Source organism: Lepus europaeus, chromosome 12 (assembly GCF_033115175.1).
Source record: "Lepus europaeus isolate LE1 chromosome 12, mLepTim1.pri, whole genome shotgun sequence".
NCBI classification, from domain to species: domain Eukaryota; kingdom Metazoa; phylum Chordata; class Mammalia; order Lagomorpha; family Leporidae; genus Lepus; species Lepus europaeus.
In genome coordinates, this window is record NC_084838.1 from 72,883,607 (window position 1) to 72,908,009 (window position 24,403).

The following is a 24,403-nucleotide window of genomic DNA, read 5'->3' on the forward strand; positions in this document are numbered from 1 at the left end:
AGCCAGCGATGCACACGCTGCCTGTAAATCTTCCAGACACATCTGGCCAGAGACACAGATGTTCCCCTCTCCTGAGACCCAGGCAAAGGAGTCAGAGGTAGGTGCAAAGGGTTCCGCTCTATGTAGTCACATTTTGCTTTCCACCAGGGGCCAATAAAACCAAGCCTAACGACCCGAGCGTTCTGTCTATGGCAAATCCGGCAGCGGAGCTGAAACTTGACCGAGTGAACAGAAACTGGACTAAGTCACCGAGTCTTGGTTTACACAAGGAAGTTTCGTGTTCACTCTGGGCAAGGAACGGGCCTGTGGTCAAGTTTTCCTTCCTGGATGGCTGTCGACTCCCCTAAGTCAACGAACAGCTGGTCTAGATCCAGGGAGACGGAGCTGCCCTTGGTGCCCAACTCAGAACCCTTAAAGGGATGCACTTTTCTTTTTGGAAAGAAGGACAACCAGACAAATAACAGGCATGGAATCTAAGAGAGCAGGTAGGTAGAGCAGGGCAAGAAATTCGGCCCCATTCACAAACAACTCCTCACACTCCCCTCTCTGCACTTCTGAAAACCCCTTACAGACAAGAAAGGCTTCACGACAGACAAAACCCCATGGTAGCAAGTCTCTGGCTTTTTACACTCCTTAACCTTTCTAGCAACCTTGTCCTTGCTGATAGAATACACACACCAAATCGAGTGCCTAACACACCGGGCTTAGGTTTGAGTTTTGCAGGTATACATGCGAGCAACAGGAGTCAATGTTGAAAATGAGTAGCACCCTGCCATTCTGAGAACTTCACACATCCAAGCTGTCTCCTGCCCCTCGCCCAACTGAAATCACAGGGGGGACAGCATCCCCCGGTCCTCAAGCAGAAACCAAGTCAATTAAACAAAGGCAACCAACCGAAACGCGGCCCAACTCGTTCATCCTCTGTACAGGGCTGACTGGCACGATGAAGATTTCATTTTGGTTTTCCCATAATTACTCATTGCTTAAATAGCATGGGGCTGGGGGGAGTGTCCAGCCCAGCCTTCTCAGGTTCACATCCCAGAGATCCACGGGAGAGATGGCCATGCGCTGAAATGCCACGTGGGCCATGTAACACTATCAGGAAGAAGGGGACGACGCAGAGCAGCGTTCAGGCGCTGGAAGGAAAGGCGGACCAGCACTTTCGAGGAAGCATCTGTTTGTTTGTAAAAGCCACCTTGACATAAAGTATGGACCTATGTACCGTATATAGATAGATCAGGATTCTTTTCTCTAACAATTCAGGCCAAAAAAATAACTCCACTCTACCACCTCCACCCCGCTGCTCACATCAATGATGTAACTTCAGAGCCCTTCTCCGGCTTGGACTTTTGAAAACACATCGTGTCATCTAAACTTACCTCCAGCGATCTTCAATACAGAATGCACGGGCAAACAACGGGCAAAAGAGACAGCGTGGCCACCTTGAACAAGGCATGCGGCTGCTCAGACATTTGCACAGAAAGAGATCAGTCCAAGCTTGAGACCCCACTGTCAAGCTCCTTGGCACGCCCTGCTCTTCAGGGAGCAGCCTGCACAGACTCAGGGCCAGCGGCGCCGGGGAGGGAAGCCAACACTCACCTGTCTTTGTAGTTTATCACAGTATCGATGATCGCGTTCATCTGCTTCGTCAGTTTGGGGGGATTTGGGGAGAGCTTCTCAGCCGGAGGGCGGCCTCTTCTCTTCTTAGCTTTTTCCACATCTTCTTTTGCGGGATCTTTATCCACGTTTCTTCGTCTTTTTCGCTTCTTAAGCCGTACTTCCTCTTCCATTTCTTCCAAATTGCCGTCTTCAATGGCCTGTTAATCAGAGACAAAGGAGAAAATTCAAGATAAGGAAATAACCAAGAAAAAAAATATATATATATACACAGTTTCGAATAATTCAAATGGAATAAACAACAAAAAATCAAAGTTAACAGTAATCAGTGAAAGCAGAAGGAAAAAGGAAGGCCACCATATTGATGATAAATGCATCTTTAAACCAAGTGTGCTTCATGAGCAACACAGGCTGAGGGCCCAGAACAACCATAGTGAAGAAGAACACGACAAACATTAAAAGATCTGTACATGGAGGTGTCTGAAGATAACTGGATCCAAATGCAATCTGAGCTCGATGGGAGGAAAAAGAATCTAATTGTTTCCTTACTACAAGGGAGCAAAAGGTAAACAAAAAATGAGGGGTAGGTAAGGAAAACATCTCCCTAGGAATACAGCCACACAATCCAACAAGCTCTGACCTCCTCTTCGTTGAGGTTTTATATCAATGCATTCATGATGAACGACATAAATCAAAATCCCATCCAGATTTTGTTGTACTGTAGCAATTGGTAAACAGGGAAACAAAGGCACATTCTTTGGTAAACGCACTTAAATCATCCGATAAAGAACACACACACACACACACACAAAACAAGCACTTTTTTCCAATTACCTGCAAACGCTTGCTTTAAACCAGAGCCAGCAGCACTAATGCAGAGAGATAATAAAATAGCTATAAAAAACAACCAGGTAGAAAAGAAACCTGCTCAGAAAGGGCTAAAAGATCCATGTGACAGACCCAGAAGTTTCAACTTTTTTTTTCCTTTTTTCAAAACTTAAGAAAAATAAAGGGGGGTGGGTGGGGTGATTGCAAAAGAAAAGAAAACAAAACAAAAAAAAACAGATAAAGGAGAATTTGATCACGGAGAAGAAATGTTCTTAAAAAAATAAAAGGTCTTTAAATTACATTTTGAGATTGCTTTCTCCCACAAAATAACTGATGTTGTTATTTGTTCGTCCAGTATGTAAATGCTAGTCAATCCTTTCTCGTAGCTCAAAGAGCTCTAATCATAAAGCAATTACCTTCATTTCTGTACAGCACCAAACATGGCTAATATTTATGATCATGTGAGTATAACAATCAATATAAAAAGTGATTACAGCTCAGACATAATTTCTTTCACTTATACACAATGCCTCCTGAAAAAGAAAGGTCTGGTGAAGAAAAACCTGCTAGAGAACACAAAACAACCTGGCATGTTAAAAATACCAATGGGATTTAAAAAAACACACATACACACACACACACACAACAGGATTTCTATGCATCCTCCAATGTGCCAATCCACAGAAGCAACAGACAGAATCCTAAGGGACGCTCTGAGCCTAGGCCTTAATAACGAAGACAATTTCCATCACGATCCTACAGTGTTCAGACCTGATGAGTTAGAAGGAAAAAGGGGAAAAAAAAAGAGAAAAGAGAAAAAAAAGAAAAAGAGCTCCACATTATTGCATTAATATTCATTTGCCTAAAAAGCAGGACACCCACTATCCAGCTAAACACACTGCAGCTAAGCGAAAACGAAGACAAGGAAATTGTCCCGCATATCTTGGAGGCTGAACATGCTAATAATAAATACAGCATGCAGGCTTGTCAACAGTTAATGGTACTGCTGTCTCCAGCATCCAACTGCACACAGAAACCCGGAGAACACCGGCTTCGGATGTGTTACACACCTACACATGCCTGGGCTGCAGTTCTACGGAATCTTCAAGACGGCAACGAAAAAGGATATTTACCTTACCACTATCAGCAGGCCGGCTATCGGAAATCACAGTTAGTGGGGATAAAATTAACAAGCCAGCAAAGCAGCGAGCTGCTAGTCTCTTCATCAGCTGATCAGGAAAAAAAAGAGAGCTGGGAAAGGCTATGTTTTCATATACAAGTAATTTTATTTTACTGAAAATTTAATACTGAAAGGATTGTGGATACTCAAATCTGCTGTTTCATTCTACCTACTACAAGGCCCGAAGCCTTCCTCCTTCAGCCTGTTTTAATATTGACAACTACTTATCATATTTTTCCCCCCTTATTATTCCAGGCAGCAGAATTAGAGATTTTAGCTCAGGTGGTTTCGCTGCTGCTTGCTCTCACTTTAGCAATTAAGCCAGTAGGAAAACAAATTAATATTCAAATTTCTTTTTAAAAACTGAAACAAGGTATGTTGGGGCTTGGGGGGGGTATCTTACACCTTATTTTAGTGCCTTTTTTTTTTTTTTTTTTTTTTTGAAAACAAGCCGCATAATCCTGGAGCAGTCTAATCTGATTTTTTAAATAGAAGACAATTTTTTTTTTTTTTTTACCCCATTAAGTGCATGTCAGTGAAAGCAACGTGCAGGCTCTCAGGTTCAGGTATTTTAATACCATATGTTCTTCTTTAAAGAAAATCCGAACAACTGGGACAGTTCACTTTCAGTTTCACGCTGTAAAATTTTCATTGTTTTCCTTTCCAGGGGGATACATGAAGAGGGGGACCTCGTGGAGACAGTATTTCTGCTCTCACCCCTCCGGACTTGGAAAATAGGAACACAAAGCATTAAGCTTGTGGTATGTGGAGTTTTTAAATCTCTAAATCTGTGAGTCGCTAAGAAGCGAAAACAAACTGAATTGCAAACACAAAAAACTAGGGAACAATTTTTATGACAATAGCTCCATACGTGCAGATTCTTATTAAATTTAGGTTCTGGAATGCCAAGGAAACACATCAAGTCCTGACCATTACTCCCCTTAAATTAAGGTTTTATGCAGGAATGCAGAGAGCTACAAAACATCTTCCCCTCCCCCCAAAGACCCCAAACGCAACTCAGAGGCAGTGCTTAAGGTTCTGTGATTTCCAAGGGCCGTTTTTTTGTCTTTTTTTTTTTTTTTTGTAAAGGAAATCAACTCCACCAAACATCTCCCAATGCTTTTCGCACTTAAGAGAGTAGAGGAAGATCTCTCCTGCATGAAAGTACAATTATTCGTGGAGATTTTAAACTGGTCCTTTATTATTATTATTATTATTTTTTACAAAAATTACTATTATTTTTAAAACTAGCTCAACTGACTCAACTCAGCGGTGGAGGGGGGTGGGGGGAGGGGGGCACACACACACACAAAACTTGCTACACAAGGCTAAAGTACTACCCCCAGCAAGATTTCCCTTCCAAACCTTTTACCAGCACAATAATGAAACAAGTCACAGAAGCAAACCCCCAGTTTCCGACTGGTGACGTGTTGCGCAAGAGTAGGAGCCCTAATTCAACATACAGACGGCTCCCATGCTGAACTGCCTCTAGATTTAATGAAGTGAATAGGAAGGAAGTCGGGGGGGAAAAAAAGTGTACAAATAAGAAATTAACACTTTCCTTCCCTCCCGGAGCCGGCGACGCACAACTACAGCGAAGTTTGGTGAGGCGCCTCTTTCCTTAAAGGCACACTGCACCCATCGGGCTCCGGCTGCCACGGGGGGAAGAGAAGAGAAAGGGAGAAACCCCAGCCCCGTCTGGAGATAAAAAGCCCCCGCCAAGTGAAAAGAGTTAAAGCAGATTTCAGCCTGCGTTTTTTCCTGAATGAAGCTGGGAGTTACTCCTTCCTCCACTGGATGGCAACCTTTCCCCCGCCCCCACCATCCTCTCTCTGTCTCTCCCTCTCCCTCTCTCTCTCTGTCGTTCCTTTCTTGCAGCTGGGCTTAAAAGGACACAGGACGTGCAAGGAGGAGATGCAGCCCGGCTCCCTCTTCCACGGGCTCAGCGTGGAGGTTCGGAAAAGCAAGCGCAGGAGCCGGTGGCGCGGGGCGCGCTGCTTTAGGGCGAGCACGTGGCAGAGCCGGGGCTCGGCCACACGTGGCTCCGGGGGTGGCCCTCTGTCATCCTGACACACGCCGCCGCCGCCGCCGCCTGGCCCGGGTCCGGGATGGCTGGGCCCTGGACTCCCCGCTGCTCGAGCCCGCTGGGCTCCGCGGCTCCGCGCCATCACGCGCGGCACGGCGCGGCGGGCGGATCCAGGCGCAGGCGTAGGTAAACGGGGACGCGCGAACAAAAAGCCACCAGCCCGCTCCCGCGCGTCGTTTCCACCTCTGCCAGTCCAGCGGGCGGCGCGGCGCGGCCCTCGCGGTGGCACGGACCATCCTCTGCAACCCCGAGAGGAGCGATTCCAAAGACGTGGAGACAATGCCTGGGAGCTGGGAAATTCACTATGCCAATAGTAACTGGCATTTACATAATCGTGTGTGTCGGTCCACACACGCCATTCTCGCTTCCTCCCTGTAGGGGGCGCCCTAGGAACTCCAGCTGGATCCCAGGACAGGCCCGCCCCCGCCCCCAAGGTGCTGCGGGGGGGGGGGGGGTGTCGCAGAGCCACACCACTCCTGTGCCACCCCTGCCTTCTGAGGACAACTCGGGGCGCTAAGGGTGACTCCAACATTCAGGGGTGCCCAAAATAAGACGAGCACCAGCCACAACGGCAACAAAAAAACCTAGAATTTTTAGGAAACTCAACGTTTTGTGTAGGAGCCCTTTCCTTAGCACAGCAATGGGAAGTGAAAGCAACCCCACCGAACGCGGGGCACTTCGTCAAAGATGCCATATCCGTTTTAATCACTTTGCTGAATAAAAACTACAGACCCGGGGCTCTGGACGAAGGGCACGTTGTTGGTCACGACCCTCCCGGAAAGCAGCGTGTTGGAAACAGGCACGAAATCAGTGCACAAAATCAAACTCCCTACAGTGAAACAAGCCCGACATGAAAGAAGAAATGTCCCCATATCTAGGAGAAAGGAGACCCACGGTTACCAGGCACCAAGGGGAAAGGCAGGTCTTTCACAAGCAGAGTTGCAGTTCGGGAAGGTGAAAATGTTCTGGAGTTGGATGGGGGTGATGGGTGCCCAGCAGTGCGCAAATACGCGAAGCTGCTGCAAGGCACACTTCAAATGGTTAACAGTACCCTTTGTGTTACACGGGTTTACCACGAGAAAAAGCAATCAAGTTCTCTACAAAACCCCCAGCACCCACAGGTTTATATGTGTTCCTACCACCGCAAGGCTGGGTCCACGATGGCAATGAACTCCTGCTAGCTCTCTTTCAGAACCCACGCCTTTTGGCACTTCAGTAGTTAGCATGTTCAGTCCTGTTAGGGCCAAGCGCTGGAATCCTTTTGCAAAATCTCCGCTCATTCTGACATTGTTAAGAAAATATCCATAAGGGAAGTAAACACCTCTACAGGGCATGCCTATTCGTATACCTGTAATTCTGTGCAAAAACCGCCGCAAAGACGCGGGACCTCGACCTGAAGGCTGAGGACCCTGCAGCACAGCTTTGTTCGCCCCGCTGTGGTGTAACACACTGGTGACAGCACTCATTCAGCAGCCACTCGTGTCTTAACGTCACTGAGTGGCCATGCGATTCCATGGCCATCTGTACTCCTAGCGCTCCCGGAGCTGGGAAAGACAGGCGCACTGCTGGACATGAAGGGGAAGTGACTGAGCCTCGGTTTAGTTGAACTGCTGCTACCGTGACTTTCCTGTTTTGAGGTTCAATAACGTCAGAGCCCTTTGTCCAAGCAACAGAACCAAAGCTCTCTCTTTTCCCCTAGGGCGTGAGAAAAGCTAGGCAAGGAAAACAGAGGGTGGGAGTGGCGAGTTTGGGGACCAGGACAGCCCAGCTTTTACGCCCGAGATGAACCAACACACAATCTCAGGTGTAAGCATTCTGGGACTGGAAAGGGGGAAATGAGCATGGGATAGAATGTATCACAATGACTTCATCCATGAGATCAACTAAGAACTCGTACAGTACCTTTAAGCTGAACAAGCGTATTAAAAAATGTGTGGAAAAAAATGGAAACAGATATGTTCATTTCTGTGCTAAAATAGTTTTGAAATCTGTGCATAGTTTTTTTATAAAATGCATTTTCCATTTTTTTTTTCTTTTGGAAGTAGATTGTATTAAACAACGCTCTAGGGGCCGGCGCTGTGGCTTAGCGGGTAAAGCCGCCGCCTGCCGTGCTGGCATCCCATATGGGCGCTCCTTCAAGTCCCAGCTGCTCCACTTCCGATCCAGCTCTCTGCTATGGCCTGGAAAAGCAGTGTAAGATGGTCCAAGTCCTTGGGCTCTTGCACCCGTGTGGGAGACCCAGAGGAAGCTCCTGGTGTTGGATCGGTGCAGCTCCGGCTGCTGTGGCCAATCAGGGAGTAAACTAGCAGATGGAAGACCTCTATCTCTCGGTGCCTCTCCTTCTTTATGTAACTCTTTCAAGTAAATAAATAAATAAATAAATATTTTAAAAATGATCTATTCAGAAAAGGACTTTTTGGTTTGCTAGACTATAGCCTCCCCCAAATATGTGGCCTTGAAGATCCTATAGAATTACAAACACAGTCTTGACATCTGTGATCTTGCAAGGTAGGCACATGTTTTGCTGCAGCTCCCTTGGGTGGAATTGATAAAAAAAAAAAAAATTTTTTTTTTCAGAGGGAATCCAAGAGTCTGCAAGAGGTTTGAACAACAGAGAATTGCAAGGAAAACAGTTCTGCTTTCTTAGGCAGAGGCCATGTACCCAGAACACAGCCAGGGCCGCCACTTGCATGCCTGTGGAGCAGGGCTCCTCTGGGAGGCCTGGGTCCTTCTGTACTTGGAGGTTCTCAGTGTATGAGAAAAAAAAAAAATCCCAAGAGAGCACGCAACAGATTGTGGTGTAATTTCATTGCCCAAAGACTTTTGAGACAGGCAGGTAAAATACAATGGTTTAAGGTCAGGACCTTGTGTCAAACAACAAATTAGAGGCATCTTAAAGAACACGAGGCTTGAGTCAGGTACGTGCTGTCTTCTGCTCTTGCCTGCAGGAGGCCATCCTGGGGAGCCGAGGCCTGAGCCAGAGATACATGCTGTCACAAAACACAGCCTCTGGTCCAGGGCTCTTCGTGCTTAGGGCATCAAGTTAATGAGAGGGTGGTGAAACGGGCAGGCGCCCGGGCAGAATGCCCACTAATAGCCCAGCCGGAGAGAGGAGAACCCATAAATAAAGCAATGCAAGAATCCAAAGCCTTGAAGCTTGAGGCCCCAATCTTCTATAGGAAAGAACTAGAGTCAGCACAGCATCACTCATAGTGCCATTCTACTGCCACTGGCGCCACCTCTGGCACCAGCAGCAGCATTCACGTCTACCGCGTACAGGTACTGTGTGGCAAGACGCTCAGTGCCTTGCACACACTTATTCACTCAGTTCTCAGAACCACCTCTGGCGGAGGTAGGTGCCGTGATTCTCGTTATCTGCAGATGAGAAAGCTGGGGCTTAGAAAAATGCAGCTTGCTGCTCTGGACCACACAAAAGTAAGCACACTCAGTATGTGAGCTCTGCAAATCTGTCCTTCCCTAGTAGGCTACTCTATGCGAGGGCCTTGAAATGTTCATGGAAAGTGCATACTATGAAAATACTAGGCCTGGATTTCCAAATTTCTTTTACACGAAAATAATCTTTAACTGCATTTTCCACAAACTTTTTTTAAAAAAAGATTTATTTATTTGAAAGGCAGAATTGTACAGAGGCAGAGGCAGAGAGAGGTCTTCCATCTGCTGGTTCTCTTCCCCAGATGGCTCTAACGGCCAGAGCTGGGCTGATCTGAAGCCAGGAGCTTCCTCTGGGTCTCCCATGCGGGTGCAGGGGCCCAAGCACTTGGGCCATCTTCTACTGCTTTCCCAGGCCATGGCAGAGAGCTGGATTGGAAGAGGAGCAGCCGGGACTAGAACTGGTACCCATATGGGATTCCAGCACTGCAGGCGGCAGCTTAACCTGCTTCACCACCAACTTTTGGAAGTATCCTTATATTGTATAGCACGAAACAATAACTATTGTTTTGAATAATGACCAAACCATCAAGAAAAGGCTAATTTACACTTGCTAAGCTTAGTTGAATAACATATGTAACAATGTTAGATGACACATCTTAGGAAGACTTCCAGCAAAAGATACCTCTCTCTCTCCCTCTCTCCCACACACACATACACACACGCACACACGTAGTCCTTCCTCCTCATGGAAGTGTGACACCATAAACATCACCATGCAAGTTGACACTATACAAAACCATTTTAATAATCAATGGGAGAATTATGATTGCTTCATTACCTTTACAAATATATAGCGAAACTGAAAAGCTGTCTTCTTGTCACCCAACTGCACATGTGTCAGGAAGAGAAAAACCTGTAAAATGCATGTTTCCTTGATGCCCTCATTCTCAAGTCTCAAACACTGAGCATTAGCGTGTTTAATTTCCTTGTGAAGGATTTACCAAAAGTATTTTGGACAGTGCCTCCACTCTATGAAATAACATACGACGTGGACAGTGCCCCTTCTCGACACCTTGGCACACTGCCCTCCTCATGAATTTGGACTAGCTTCCTAATTCCATGCTCTGTCCCCTGGGTGCTGTGAAATGTCTCAGAGGGTCTTTAACGTGCACTTGTTCTGCCAGTGCCGCTTCTCCTGGGCCTGCTTCACCTTTCTCGTCACCAAGTTCCCTGGCTGCAAGTCAGTCTCTCCTCACGGCCACTTTGTCATCTCACCTGCTAGTTTTTATACTTTTTTAAATTAATGAATTAACTTTCTTTTAATTTATGGGGGAGTCCCGTAACTCCTTTCAAGGCTTCCCACCTTTATCAGTTACAAAGTCCTACTAAATACCTCATTTTATCTTTACCTGCTTCCAAAGATTCCTCATCAAATGACACTGTTAACTTTATTTAATTTATTTAAAAAGAATTGTCTATTTATTTGAAAGGCAATTTCAGATGGGGAAGAAGGATAGAGCTCTATCTATCTTCTATCTACCAGTTCATTTCCTAAATAGCTGCAATGGCCAGAGCTGGGCCAGGCCAGTGACAGGAGTCTGGAACCCCATCTGGGTCTCCCACATGGGTGGCAGAGGCCAAAGCACCTGGGTCATCTTCTGCTGCCTTCCCAGATGCATTAGCGGGAAGCTAGATCAGAAGTGGAGTAGCCAGGACTTGAATCGGTGCCCATGTGGGATGCCACCACTGCAGGTGGATGCTTAACACACTGTGCCACAGTGACAGCCCCAATCTCACGTATTTCTTCACGTAAGGTCTAGATGGGGAGGTTTCCAGTGGCGGGATCTCACTGGCATCACACAATGGTCATCCAGAGCCTGCCTCGGCTAGTGCCCGGATGCTGGGTATAAATTTCACAGATGCATCTACCTGCACTAGCGACACCACAGGATGGCTTCCCTCTTATCAGTTCCTGCCGACTTCTGGCAGCACTACGATCTCCCAGCCTCTGTTGTCATGACCCTTTTCTTTACAATACAGCAATTTACCTCAGCAGTTTGGCCCAAGTACTAGTCTAACTGGGCATTATTATTACCTCCCATCTAAAGCAGCAGTAAATTCAGCCTCATGCAGAAGATAAATCCTGCTGGAGAGCTTCGGCAACCAGGAGTTCAACCGACCATGGTTGAGGAAAACAAAAAATTCCATCCCTACTGAACATGTATAGTTTTTGGACATTACTCCCCAAACCATACAATGTCACAACTATTTACATGGCAACTACACTCTAGGAGGTAAAAGAAGTAATCTATAAGTGATTTAAATTATACAGAAGGACATGTGCAGGCGACACAGAAAAATTTTGCCATTTTCTAGAAGGGACATGGATTTTGGCAACCACAGAGGGTCCTGGACCGAACTGTCCCCCCCCCCCCCCCCCCCCGGATACTGAGGGGTGATTACACTCAACTTCCACCAAATGTGGCTTTCTATTTTGGGTACAAATTGAACCAAATGAAGCTGACATGAGTTTTCCACCATGACATGGCTTTATTTATTTATTTATTTATTTAGAGAGAGAGAGAGAGAGATAGAGGTCTTCCTTCCATTGGTTCACTCCCCAATGGCTGCTGCGGCCGGCGCACCGCACTGATCTAAAGCCAGGAGCCAGGTGTTTCTCCTGGTCTCCCATGCGGGTGCAGGGCCCAAGGACCTGGGCCATCCTCCACTGCACTTCTGGGCCACAGCAGAGAGCTGGACAGGAAGAAGAGCGACTGGGACAGAATTCGGCGCCCCGAGCAGGACTAGAACCCGGTGTGCCGGCGCTGCAGGTGGAGGATTAGCCTATTGAGCCACGGCGCCGGCCTGACTTTATTAATCAGACTTTTTCAGCATAGTTACACTGGCGCTTAATGTAGCCCTGATTCTCATATTGTTCCCACTTTGCTGTGCTCCTTCTCCACGCTTCTCATCACAATCAATTTCACTTCCTGCATCTATTGTTCCTGCTGGGCACTCTGATCTTTGGTGGCCGACTCCCTCCCCTAATGTGTTATTTCTCGTAAAATGTCGTTGGGTTGACCGTCAGGAGGCAGGGAGGCAACACAATGGCATGCTTTGCTGTCTGTGCATGGATTGACAGATGCTAATGGCCAACAGATGCTGAACGGTGTGCCATGATTGGGCACTGACAGCAACGTGGATCTATTATTTCCATGGCAACTCTTAGACTGATGAGGTAAGGAGCAAAATCTGCACTTTATGTGCGATTACTCAAAATTGCTATGCAATGGTGGCATGGGGTGAACTGTGTTCCTCCAAGATCCTTCTGTTGAGACCTTAACCCCTAATGCCTCAGAATGTGAATGGATTTGGAGATAGGGCCTTTGAAGATGTGATGAAGGTAACACAAGGTCACATGGGGAGGCCAAAAGCCTCTATGATGGCTCTCCTTCTAAGAAAAGAAGATCAGGACACAAGACACACACAGGAGGACAGTTAGGTATAGACAAGCCAAGAAGGCTGCCATCGGCAAGCCAAAGAGCCAGGCCTCAGAAGCAGACAAACCTAGGGACACTGTGATCTCAGATTTCCAGCCTTGAGAGCACTGAGAAAACGTGGGTTGTGGAAGGCACCAGTAATGTCACATTTCATTATACTAGCAGTGCTTATACTCATACATATGGTAACTGAAATTTGTAGCTGTGGGAATAGTTTATCTATATTAAAGGAATCGAAATTTGGACACACTGGAATGGTGCAAAGCAAGCCTGCCTGCACATATGTGCAACAACCTCAAAAAGTTCATAGGAAAATAGTTAAAAGATAAGTGGGGGGCTGGGTGCTGTGGCGTAGCAGGTAAAGCCACCTGCTGTGCCAGCATCCCATGTGGGCTCCAGTTCGAGTCCTGACTGCTCCACTTCTGATCTGGCTCTCTGCTATGGTCTGGGAAAGCAGTGGAAGATGGCCCAAGTGCTTGGCACCCTGCACCCACGTAGCAGACCTGGAAGATGCTCCTGACTCCTGGCTTCAGACTGGCGCAGCTCCAGCCACTGTGGCCAATTGTGGAGTGAATTAGCAGATGGAAGACCTCTCTCTCTCTCTCTCTCTCTCTCTCTCTGCCTCTGCCTCTGCCTCTCCTTCTCTCTCTGTATAACTCTAACTTTCAAGTAAATAAATAAATCTTTAAAAAAAAAAAAAGATAAGTGGGGCAGTATTGGGCTTCAGTGTGTTGAGCTGCCTCTGGGGAAGCCTGTATCCCATAATGGAGTACCTGGAATCCAGCTTTGTGCTTCCTGCCAATGAACCTGGGAGGCCGTAGATCATGGCTCAAGTACTTGGGTTCCTGCCACCCACATGGGAGATCCAGATGGAGCTACAGGCCTCTGGCTTTGGCCTGACCCAGGCTTGGGTGTTGTGCGCATTTGGGGAGTGAGCCAGTAGACAGAAACTCTTTGTCATTCTGCTTTCAGATAAATAGAAATTAAAAAAAAAAAGCATGGAAAATTTTTGAAATGTGTGTAGATAAAGTATTTTCAAAGTCTGTGGGGGAAAGTTTCCAAGATGACAGAATAGGGAGGGAGCTTACTGCTCTAGTCTAGCAGAGGATAGCTTTAAAAATGTAGAGAGAGTGCCGTCTCAGGGAAGAGTTGGGGAGAATATGGCAGAGGAAATTCTACACAAATCAGAGGGATACATGGACCTACGTGGAGGCTGTGGATGCCCACGGCTCAGGACTCCAGCAGCTGAGAGCCTCTGCACCAGCATGGGAGAGTGTGGTGAGACCAGACTGCAGCAGCCCAAGCCTCTGGTGATAGAGCTGCAGGAAGAGCCTAGAGGGAACCCAGCTAGGAGCCCCAAGGGGAATGGTGTACCAGCCAAACTAGGAGGAACACATTTCTCTCTCCCTGATCTCCTTCCAACAGTGTCCTGTAACAAGCCAAAAGAGTGGGTTCCATTTTGGACATACATAACAGCTGTGCCAGCTTGTGTCCATGCCCAGCAATGAGCCGAGTGGAGACTCCTGACTCTGGTGGGGAGAACTAACAGGGGGCTGAGTGCTCATGACTGTGGGAGACTTGTGTGCCCGAACTGAAAAACAAACAAACAAACAAACAAAAAAACTGATGCTAGGTGAGAGGACTCAGTGTGGCTGGGACTTTGGGCAGTCACTGTGGGAAACTCCATACACTCAGGGCTTCCTGGTTAGCTGGTAAGGGGCATTGCTGGAGAACTGGAGCTTACTGCACAGATCCTTGGGACAGAGAGGACAAATGTTACACCTATTGGGGCTAGCAATCAGGTACAGCTCAGCTGAGTGGAATAAATCTCCCTTCTGATATATATAAAAAAAGGAGATTTACCAAGCCACACTTGGTGTCACCTCAGACATGTCCTTCACCCTGGAGGACTGAACAGAGCTCCCTGGCCACACCTACCACATACCTCTAGATGTTTACCTAAAGCAGACACTCCACTTAACTACAGAAGCATAGTACAAAGATAAAAGCTGTCACAGTAGAAAAAAAAAAAAACAAAGAAACCAATGAGTATCTCCACAAATGCCAAAAACCAAACACACTAATTCAAGAAACCATAAGGAAGATAACATGACGGCCCCAAAAGAATACAGCACTTCAATACTAGATTGTGAAGATGATGAGATGGAAGAAATGCCAGAAATGCAATTCAAAAAATTGATAAGAATGCATAGAACTAATCAGAAGCAAATGCACAAGCTAATGAATTCTGTACATGAGATGAAAGAAAATTTCTCTGTAAGATCTCAATTTTGTGGGAGAAATCAAAATGAAATAGAACAACAACAACAACAAAAAAACGCAGTGGAAAGCCTCAAAAACAAATCAGTGAAGCAGAAGAAAGAATATCCAACCTAGAAGATAAAGCATAGGAAGTTAAACAATGAAACCAAGAACAAGAGGAAATTAGAAAACTAAAAACCACTGTTGGGAATCTACAGGATACCATCAAACAACCCAATATGTGGGTTCTAGGAGTTTCTGAAGGCATGGAAAGAGAGAAAGGATTAAAAAGCCTTTTTAGTGAAATAATAACAGAAAATTTCCCCAATTTGGAGAAAGAAAGGGGCATCCAAATACAGGAAGCACAAAGAACTCCTGAAAGACACAACCAGAGAAGATCTTTACAATGACAGACTGTAATCAAACTCTCCACAGTAAATCATAAAGAAAAGATTTTAAAATGCAGTAAGAGAAATGCCAGATTACTTTCAGAGGATCTCCAATGAGACTCACAGCAGACTTCTCATCAGAAACCCTACAGGATAGGAGAAAATGGCAAGATAAATTCCAAGTTTAAGAAAAAAAAAAAACAAAAAACTGACAACCCAGAATATTATACCCTGCAAAAGCTCTCATTTATGAATGATGGTGAAATTAAGACCTTCCATAACAAAAAGAAATTGAAAGAATTGGTCACCATCCATCCAGCCCGACAGAAGATGCTTAAGGATGTACTGCACAAAGAAGCACAGAAACATAGTTATCACTGTGAAAGAAGGTAAAGGAAGGAAACTCCCAGTAAAAGTGCAAAGGAAATTCAAAGTAAAAAATAGGAATATAGCCGGCACACTGGGTTCTAGTCCCGGTCGGGGCACCGATCCTGTCCCGGTTGCCCCTCTTCCAGGCCAGCTCTCTGCTGTGGCTAGGGAGTGCAGTGGAGGATGGCCCAAGTCCTTGGGCCCTGCACCCCATGGGAGACCAGGATTAGCACCTGGCTCCTGCCATCGGAACAGCGCGGTGCACCGGCAGCAGCGCGCCTACCGCGGCGGCCATTGGAGGGTGAACCAACGGCAAAAGGAGGACTTTTCTGTCTGTCTCTCACTGTCCACTCTGTCTGTAAAATAAATAAAATAAATAAATAAATAAAATAAAAAAATAGGAATATATTCAAGAAAATGGCAGGGCAAAGTCATCACTTACCAATAGTCAATTGAATGTTAATGGCTTCAACTTGCTAGTTAAAAGACACAGAATGGTTGCATGGACTAAAAAACAAAACTCATCTATTAGTTGTCTACAAGAAACACATCTCACCAACAAAGATGCACACAGACTGAAAGTAAAAGGATGGAAAAAGATATTCCATGCTAACAGAAACCAAAACAGAGCTGCTGTAGCCATACTAACATCAGACAAAATGGACTTTAACACAAAATCTGTTAAAAATAGACAAGGGAACCATGTAACGATTAAGGGGTCAATTCAACAGGGAGATATAACTACAATAAACATAAATACAGGGCACTTGGCTATTTAAAAGAAATGTTAATGGATCTAAAGGGAGACATAAGCAATAGTAATGGGGGACTTCAATACCCCACTTTCAGCAATGGACAGATCAACCAGACAGAAAATCACCAAGGAAAGAGCAGATACTATAGACCAAATGGACCTAACAATTATCTAAAGAATTCTTTATCCTACAGTTGCAGAATACAAATTCTACTCAGCAGTGCATGGATCTTTCTCTAGGATTGACCACATACTAGGCCATAAGGCAAGTCTCAGCAAATTCAAATAATTGAAATCATACGATGCATCTTCTCTGACCACAATGGAATGAAGCTGGAAATTAACAACTCAGGAATCTCTAGAACATATGCAAACACACCGAGACTGAACAACATGCTCTTGAGTGAACCGTTGGTCTTAGAAGAAATAAAGAAAAATTAAAAATTTATGGAAACTAATGAAGACAACAATACAACATATCAAACATTGGATAGAGCAAAAGCAGTTTCAAGAGGAAAGTTTATAGCAACTGGCTTCGGATTGGCACAGTGCGCTGGCCGTAGCGGCCAATTGGGGGGTGAACCAACGGAAGGAGGACCTTCCTCTCTGTCTCTAACTCTGCCTGTCAAAAAAAAAAAAAAAAAAAAAGGAAAGAAACTAGAAACTCAGAAACAACAAAACAACCCAGTTGAGAGATGGGCAAAGTACTTCTAACAGACTCTTCTCAAAAGAGGAAATCCAAATGGCCAACAGACAAATGAAAAAATGCTCAGGATCACTAGCCACCAGAGAAATGCAAATCAAAACCACAATGAGGTTTTACCTCATTCCAGTTAGAATGGCTTTCAGACAGAAATCAACAAACAACAAATGCTGACAAGGATGTGGGGGAAAAGGTAATCTAATTCACTGTTGGTGGGATTGTAGACTGGTAAAGCCACTATAGAAGACAGTTTGGACTCAGAATCAGCCCTTACGACATTCGGATCTGGCTAAAAAGCCCATGAGAGTATCTCAGGCATGGAAAGCCAAGACACTGTGGCAACAAAAACCTAGATGAAAGATCTCTGTGAGTGAGATCTCAATGGAAAGAAGGGGCCATCAAAGAAGGAGGTACCCTTCTTTGAAGGGAGGAAAGAACTTCCACTTTGATTATGGCCTTGTCTAAATAAGGTAGGAGTTGGTGAACTCAAGAGGCTTCCATAGCCTTGGCAGTGCATACAAGAGCCTTGGGTGATTACTGACGTCATGAATAAGAGTGTCAATTGTTAAATCAACAACAGGTGTCACTGTGCACTTGCTCCCCATGTAAGACCTCTGTCCTTAATGTGTTGTCCTGTGAAAAATAACAGTAAAACCAATCTTCAAACAGTACTTTACACTTTGTGTGTCTGTGTGGGTGCAAACTATTGAAATCTTTACATACAGATAATTAAAAATGATTCTTAATGAAGAATGGGATGGGAGAGGGAGTAGGAGATGGGATGGTTTGTGGGCTGGAGGGTGGTTATGGGGGGAAGAACCGCTATAATCCAAAAGCTGTATTTCTGAAATTTATATTTATCAAATAAGTTTTCTATTAAAAAAAGAAAAGAAAAAAAAAAAAGAAGACAATCTAGAGATGTCTCAGAAATCTGAATATAGACCTAACATTTGACACAGCCATCCCACTCCTGGGAATTTACCCAAGAGAAATGAAATCAGTAATAAGAGTTATCTGCACTCCCATATTTATTGTAGCTCAATTCACAATAGCTAAGACATGGGACCAACCTAAATGCCCATCATACCAGACTGGATAAAGAAATTATGGGATATGTACACTATGGAATACTACACAGCAGCAACAAAAATTGAAATCCAGTCATTTGCTGGATGAGTCTAGAAAACATCATACTTAGTGAAAACATCATTCTTAGTGAAAAACATCATACATAGTGAAATAAGCCAGTCCCAAAGGGACAAGTACCATATATTCTCCCTGATCTGTGAGAATGAATAGAGCACCTCAAATGAACTCTGCAGAAATGAAACTGACACTTTGAGAAGGGATGACCTGAGCTGCCCTTGACTTGACTATTGAGGAACAGTTTTGGTTTGATTTTTCTTTTCTTTCTTTTTTTTTTTGCATTTTAGATAAAAAAATAGCATTTTTATTTGTCTTTATATTACCTTTTTAACTTTTATTTAATGAATATAAATTTCCAAAGTACAGCTTATGGATTACAATGGCTTCCCCCCCCCCATAACTTCCCTCCCACCCACAACCCTCCCCTTTCCTGCTCCCTCTCCCCTTCCATTCACATCAAGATTCATTTTCAATTCTCTTTATATACAGAAGATCAGTTTAGTATATATTAAGTAAAGATTTCAACAGTTTGCACCCACGTAGAAACACAAAGTGAAAAATATTGTTTGAGTACTAGTTATAGCATTAAATCACAATGTACAGCACATTAAGGACAGAGATCCTACATGAGGAGTAAGTGCACAGTGATTCCTGTTTTTGACTTAATAATTTTGACACTCTTGTTTATGGCATCAGTAATCACCCTAGGCTCTTGTCATGAGTTGCCAAAGCTATGGAAGCCTTTTGAGTTGACCAACTCTGATCATATTTAGACAAAGTCATAGTCAAAGTGGAAGTTCTCTCCTCCCTTCAGAGAAAGGTACCTCCTTCTTTGATGACCTGTTCTTTCCATTGAGATCTCACTCACAGAGATCTTTCATTTAGGTCTTTTTTTTTTTTTTTTTTTGCCAGAGTGTCTTGGCTTTCCATGCCTGAAATACTCTCATGGGCTTTTCAGCCAGATCCAAATGCCTTAAGGGCTGATTCTTAGGCCAGAGTGCTGTTTAGGACATCTGCCATTCTATGAGTCTGCTGTGTATCCCACTTCCCATGTTGGATCGTTCTCTCCCTTTTTTGTTCTATCGGTTAGTATTTTCAGACACTAGTCTTCTTTATGTGATCCTTTTGATTCTTAGTCCTATCATTATGATCAATTGTGAACAGAAATTGATCAAATGGACTAGTGAGATGGCATTGGTACATGCAACCTTGATGGATTGAACTGGAATCCCCTGGTATGTTTCTAACTCTACCGTTTGGGGCACGTCAGCTTGAGCATGTCCCAAATTGTATTCTCTTCATACTATTTGTTGAACTCACCACTTAACAGAGTTAATCATAAGTGTAAAAAGTCAACTGAGGATGGATCTCAGTAAGAAATAAGAGTGGGAATAAGAGAGAGAGGAGGACGTTTTAAACTGTAATGCTGTACAGTTTTGCATGCATTCCTAAGGACTAATTTCTAAGGGTACAGTTTAAAAACTTGTCGTGGGACCCCAAATCCCATTAAGCTGGGTGATAAAAATGTCATCTTAAGTGTTAAAGTGATCATATTAACTGTTAAAGTGAACGTATAAATAGGGTTAAACTGTTAAAGTGAACATATAAATAGGGCTAACTGTTAAAGTGACCATATAAATAGGATCAAGTGTTGGGTAATTATAATGGAGTTAAAAAGGAGAGAATGTTCCAGCATGGGAAGGAGTCCACACAGTGGACTCATAGAATGACAACTGCTTTAGTAACACTTTTTTTTTTTTTTTGACAGGCAGAGTGGACAGTGAGAGAGAGACAGAGAGAAAGGTCTTCCTTTTGCCGTTGGTTCACCCTCCAATGGCCGCCGCGGTAGGCACGCTGCAGCCTGCGCACCGCGCTGATCCGATGGCAGGAGCCAGGTGCTAATCCTGGTCTCCCATGGGGTGCAGGGCCCAAGGACTTGGGCCATCCTCCACTGCACTCCCTGGCCACAGCAGAGAGCTGGCCTGGAAGAGGGGCAACCGGGACAGGATCGGTGCCCCGACCGGGACTAGAACCTGGTGTGCCAGCGCCGCAAGGTGGAGGATTAGCCTGTTAAGCCACGGTGCCGGCCTTTAGTAACACTTTGACCTCAGAATCAGCCCTTAAGGTGTCCTGGTGTGGCTGAAAAGCCCATGAGAGCATTTCAGGTATGGAAAGCCAAGACATTGTGGCAAAAAATGTTCTACATGAAGATCTCTGTGAGTGAGATCCCAATGGAAAGAAGTGGCCATCAAAGAAGAATGTACTTTTCTCTAAAGGGAGGAAAGAACTTCCACTTTGCTTATGGCATTGTCTAAATACTGACGGAGTTTGTGGACTCAAAAGGGTTCCATAGCTTAGGCAGCTCATTTCAAGAGCCTCGGGTGGTCACTGACATCATACATAAGAGTGTTAATTGCTAAGTTAACAACAGGAATCACTGTGCACTAACTCCCCATGCAGGACCTCTGTCCTCAATGAGTTGTACTGAGAGTTAACTGTAAACCCAGTTCTTAAACAGTTTGTGTGTGTGTGTGTGTGTGTATACAAATTGTTGAAATCTACTTAGTAGATCTATACTTAGTATAGAGCTGCTGTTCTGAGTACAAAGTTAATTGAAAACGAATCTTAATGGGACTGGCAAGGGAGAGGGAGGAGGAGGAGAGGAAGGAGAAGGGTGGGAAGGAGGAGTGTTTGGAGGGAGGGTATGATGAGAAGAATCACTATATTTCTAAAGTTATATACATGAAATTTGTATTCCTTAAAAAATTAATTTAAAAAAGTGTGTGGAATGTGCCATGAGAAAACTGAATTTAAAAATTTTTGCACCAAAAATCTCTTTTAATTCCATTTTCCACAAACTTTTTGAAAGACTCTCATACATACATATATAAAACATATCCTTGTTTGAAAACAAAGGATTTAATTTATTTATTTGAAAGGCAGAGCAAAAACAAGAAAAGAGGGAGAGACGGAGATCATCTATCGACTGGTTTACTCCCCAGTTGGCCACAACAGGAAGGTGGGACCACATGAAAGCCAAAAGCCCAGACCTCCATCCAGGTCTCCCAACATGGGTGGCAGGGGCCCAAACACTTGAGCCATCTTTAGCTGCCTTCCCAAGTGTATTAGCAGGGAGCCTGACTGGAAGCAGGGTAGCTGAGACAGGAACTGGCAGTCTTTGTCTCTCATGCCACCCTGTGACCTAAGGCAAACTTCTCTGCCCACAGAATCTGCCAGGTTCTCTATCAGGCAACTTCTCCCTTTGCGGGTCTCTCTGGTGGGGCTGGGAATGGCCACCCTATTCTCAGGGTGGCCTGCTTCCAGGTTTGTGCGCGGCCTGGCATGAGCACACGCAGGTACACAGAGGTGAGTACGCTTAGCTGGGCCACCCAGTTCATCTCTCTTTGGAATATGATCTGCATGTGTGAAGGAATATGACCAGATGATATGGGAGCTGAAGTTGAGTAAGGGTCACAAAGTAGCACCTAGACCACAGATGTTGTGAATACAAACCATGAATGGACTGGACAGCAGAGGAGAGACAGAGTACTCCGTGTGAAGCACAAAGAGCCTAGCTGTTTGTAGGGAGGCCACACATACAGCTTTCCCACGCATGCATCTTTGCTTGGGCTATGTAGATATACACACATTCAGAAACACATCCATGCACATGCAGGTACTTCAAAGGTTTGTGGGAAAATGGAATGAAAGTATGTTTATTTTGGTGCAAAAGAATTCTGAAATTATGCCTAGCTTTTCATATTACATTATATATTTTTCACAAATTTTCTGAATACCCATCACATGCATGAATTTCAAAATTTTTACACTTCCATTTTTTTATTTCCCATATTTTTGAAGTATCTTCATCTGTTACATACAAGTACACATACATATATAATACATGTACATGGAAATTATAAATAGCTTCACTATAGGAATGTCTGGTTCCACTTATAGTTGGGAAGCCAACTCAAAATGTACAATTTCAGATCTAGTCTGTATAGCCCTTCTAAGTATATATAAGGTCATTTGTCATATATGAGTGCCTTACTGTAATAGAGTAAAAAAAATTAAAACGCATTTTTCATTCTTGGTTAGCTTAGAAGCTATACATATGTTGGCAATACAGTTTAACATGCAACACACTGTCAAGTGAATCTCCACTTTTCAAGCACAAAGAAGAAAGAATAGCGGTACATACAATCAAGCTTTTCAAATGCATACACCTAACTCTATTCTGGCCTTGCACGGCTTCCATAGCTGTTTGGTATTCTACACCAGGAATAACAGTTTTGCTAGCAATTCATGGTGAAATCAACATATGCGGGGTGGTATTGTGGAGAATGAGACTCTAGGAGACCAGGTCAACTGAAGCCTATTCAGTGATGTGTACAGAATACACATACGTAAGGACTGGGTTTCACTGACACTGGCATACACATACAGCCCTTGAAATGCATCCCAGAAATGGGCATCTACAGAAAACTTCATAGAGACACACCTGACAGTCACTACATCTGAAGAGGTTCATTCAACTGACCTCCACTGGCAACCCTGCCCCCAGCGTAAACCCTCCTGTGGTCACTTTTCCGTTCCAGCCACGTGGCTCAAGTACCAAGAGGTAGCTGTGATCCCAAACGTGTTAACCCTTGTTATACTTGTTCCTGGAATCGTGGAATACAATTAGATATTACACAAATGAGGGAAACGTGACTGTGAGAAGAAACACGTCTTATTTCTACCAAATGTGAGTACAAAAAGATCATTTTCTTTAAAAACATCACCACTTTTGACTTTGCTGGTGGCGACATGATAATATGGGAAGAGTGAGGGCGTCAATATCACCATTCTCACTTGCGGCAGGCTACTTAGCCTAGCGCTTGAGCCCCCGCCCCGTGTCAGTGCCTGTGTCTGAGTCCTGGTCTGCTCCTGGTGTCCTCCAGCTCCCTGGCGAGGTGCATCCTGGAAAGCAGCAGCTGACAGTGCCAAGCAGCTGAGTGCCTCCATCTGAGACAGGAGACGAGTTTTGGGTTCCAAGGGTCCTGGCTTTTGCCCCCATCCCAGTCCTGGCCGCTGCATGCATTGGGGGAGTGCAACAGTGTGAGTGGGGGTTCTTTCTCTCAACCCAAGTCCAACAACAACAACTTTTAAAATAAAAGTAAATGCTCCAGCGCTGGAAATTCTGAATGACATATCATGGGTATTAGTTCTGTAGGAATGAATATACAGTGTTCCCGTCAACAGACTCAGAGAGGTAAGCTCGGCATTACACTCAAAAGCGTGGTGAAGAGATGTAGATCACATTTGCAATGACATTTTTGATCTACATGCAAGCAATGTCTTATCAATAGACACTTTCAGGAACTAACACCTCCACAGGTTCTGACTGTGTCAGTTAACAAGGCTGCTGGTCTTTCTATACAGAATAGGGGTCAAATGGGAGGGAGTACTCACGGAAAATGGCATTAGAAGGTAAGTGTACTCCACTCCCAATTCCAGCTTCGTGCTCATGTGCACCCTGGGGGGCAGTACGTGATGGCTGAAGTACTTGGGTCCCTGCTCCACAAAGGAGACCCATGCTGAGTTTCAAGCTCCCAGCTTTGGCGTGGCCTAGCCCCAGCTGCTGTGGGCATCTAAGGAATGAACCAGTGCATGAGAGATCTCGGTCTCTCAAATGAATAATGAATAAAAATTTTAAAAAAGACACTGAATTCCATGAATAACAGAAGTCTTCGAACTTTGCTTGGAAGACATGTATTACGAAAAATGTGCGGATGGGTTTCAATTTTTTGCACCAAAATAAACTTATCTTTTAAAAAATTTTTGTTTATCTGAAAGGCAGAGAGAGAGAGAGAGAGAGAGAGAGAGAGAGAGAGCGAGCGTGCAGCTTCCAATCACCAGTTTACTCCCCAAATGGCCTCAATGCCCAGGGCTGGGCCAGGCAGAATGCAGCAACCTGGAACTCCATTCGGGTCTCCTACATGGATGCAGGGACCCAAGCACTTGGGCTGTCTTCTATTGCTTTCCCAGGCACAACAGCAGGGAGCTGCATCAGAAGCAGAATAGCTGGGATGCAAACTGGCACCCATAGGGGTTGCTGGCAATGCAGGTAGCAGCCAAACCTGCTATATCACAACACTGGTCCCTAAGCTTTTTTTTTTTTTTTTTTTTTT

The 24,403-nt window shown here is 44.7% G+C and overlaps 1 protein-coding gene across 8 annotated transcripts in view; it reads right to left on the reverse strand.

Annotated features, from left to right (window-relative positions):
* SMARCA2 (SWI/SNF related, matrix associated, actin dependent regulator of chromatin, subfamily a, member 2) overlaps nucleotides 1-24,403 on the reverse strand; it is a 205,931-nt gene that overhangs the window by 24,179 nt on the left and 157,349 nt on the right. For 7 of the 8 annotated variants that reach the window (XM_062208351.1, XM_062208345.1, XM_062208346.1 and 4 more), the window contains one exon: nucleotides 1,600-1,817. In XM_062208351.1, the coding sequence (XP_062064335.1) occupies nucleotides 1,600-1,817 (218 nt within the window). Of the gene's footprint in view, nucleotides 1-1,599; nucleotides 1,818-3,578; nucleotides 3,675-24,403 lie in introns of those variants that run through there. The other variant, XM_062208352.1, reaches the window with a different exon arrangement.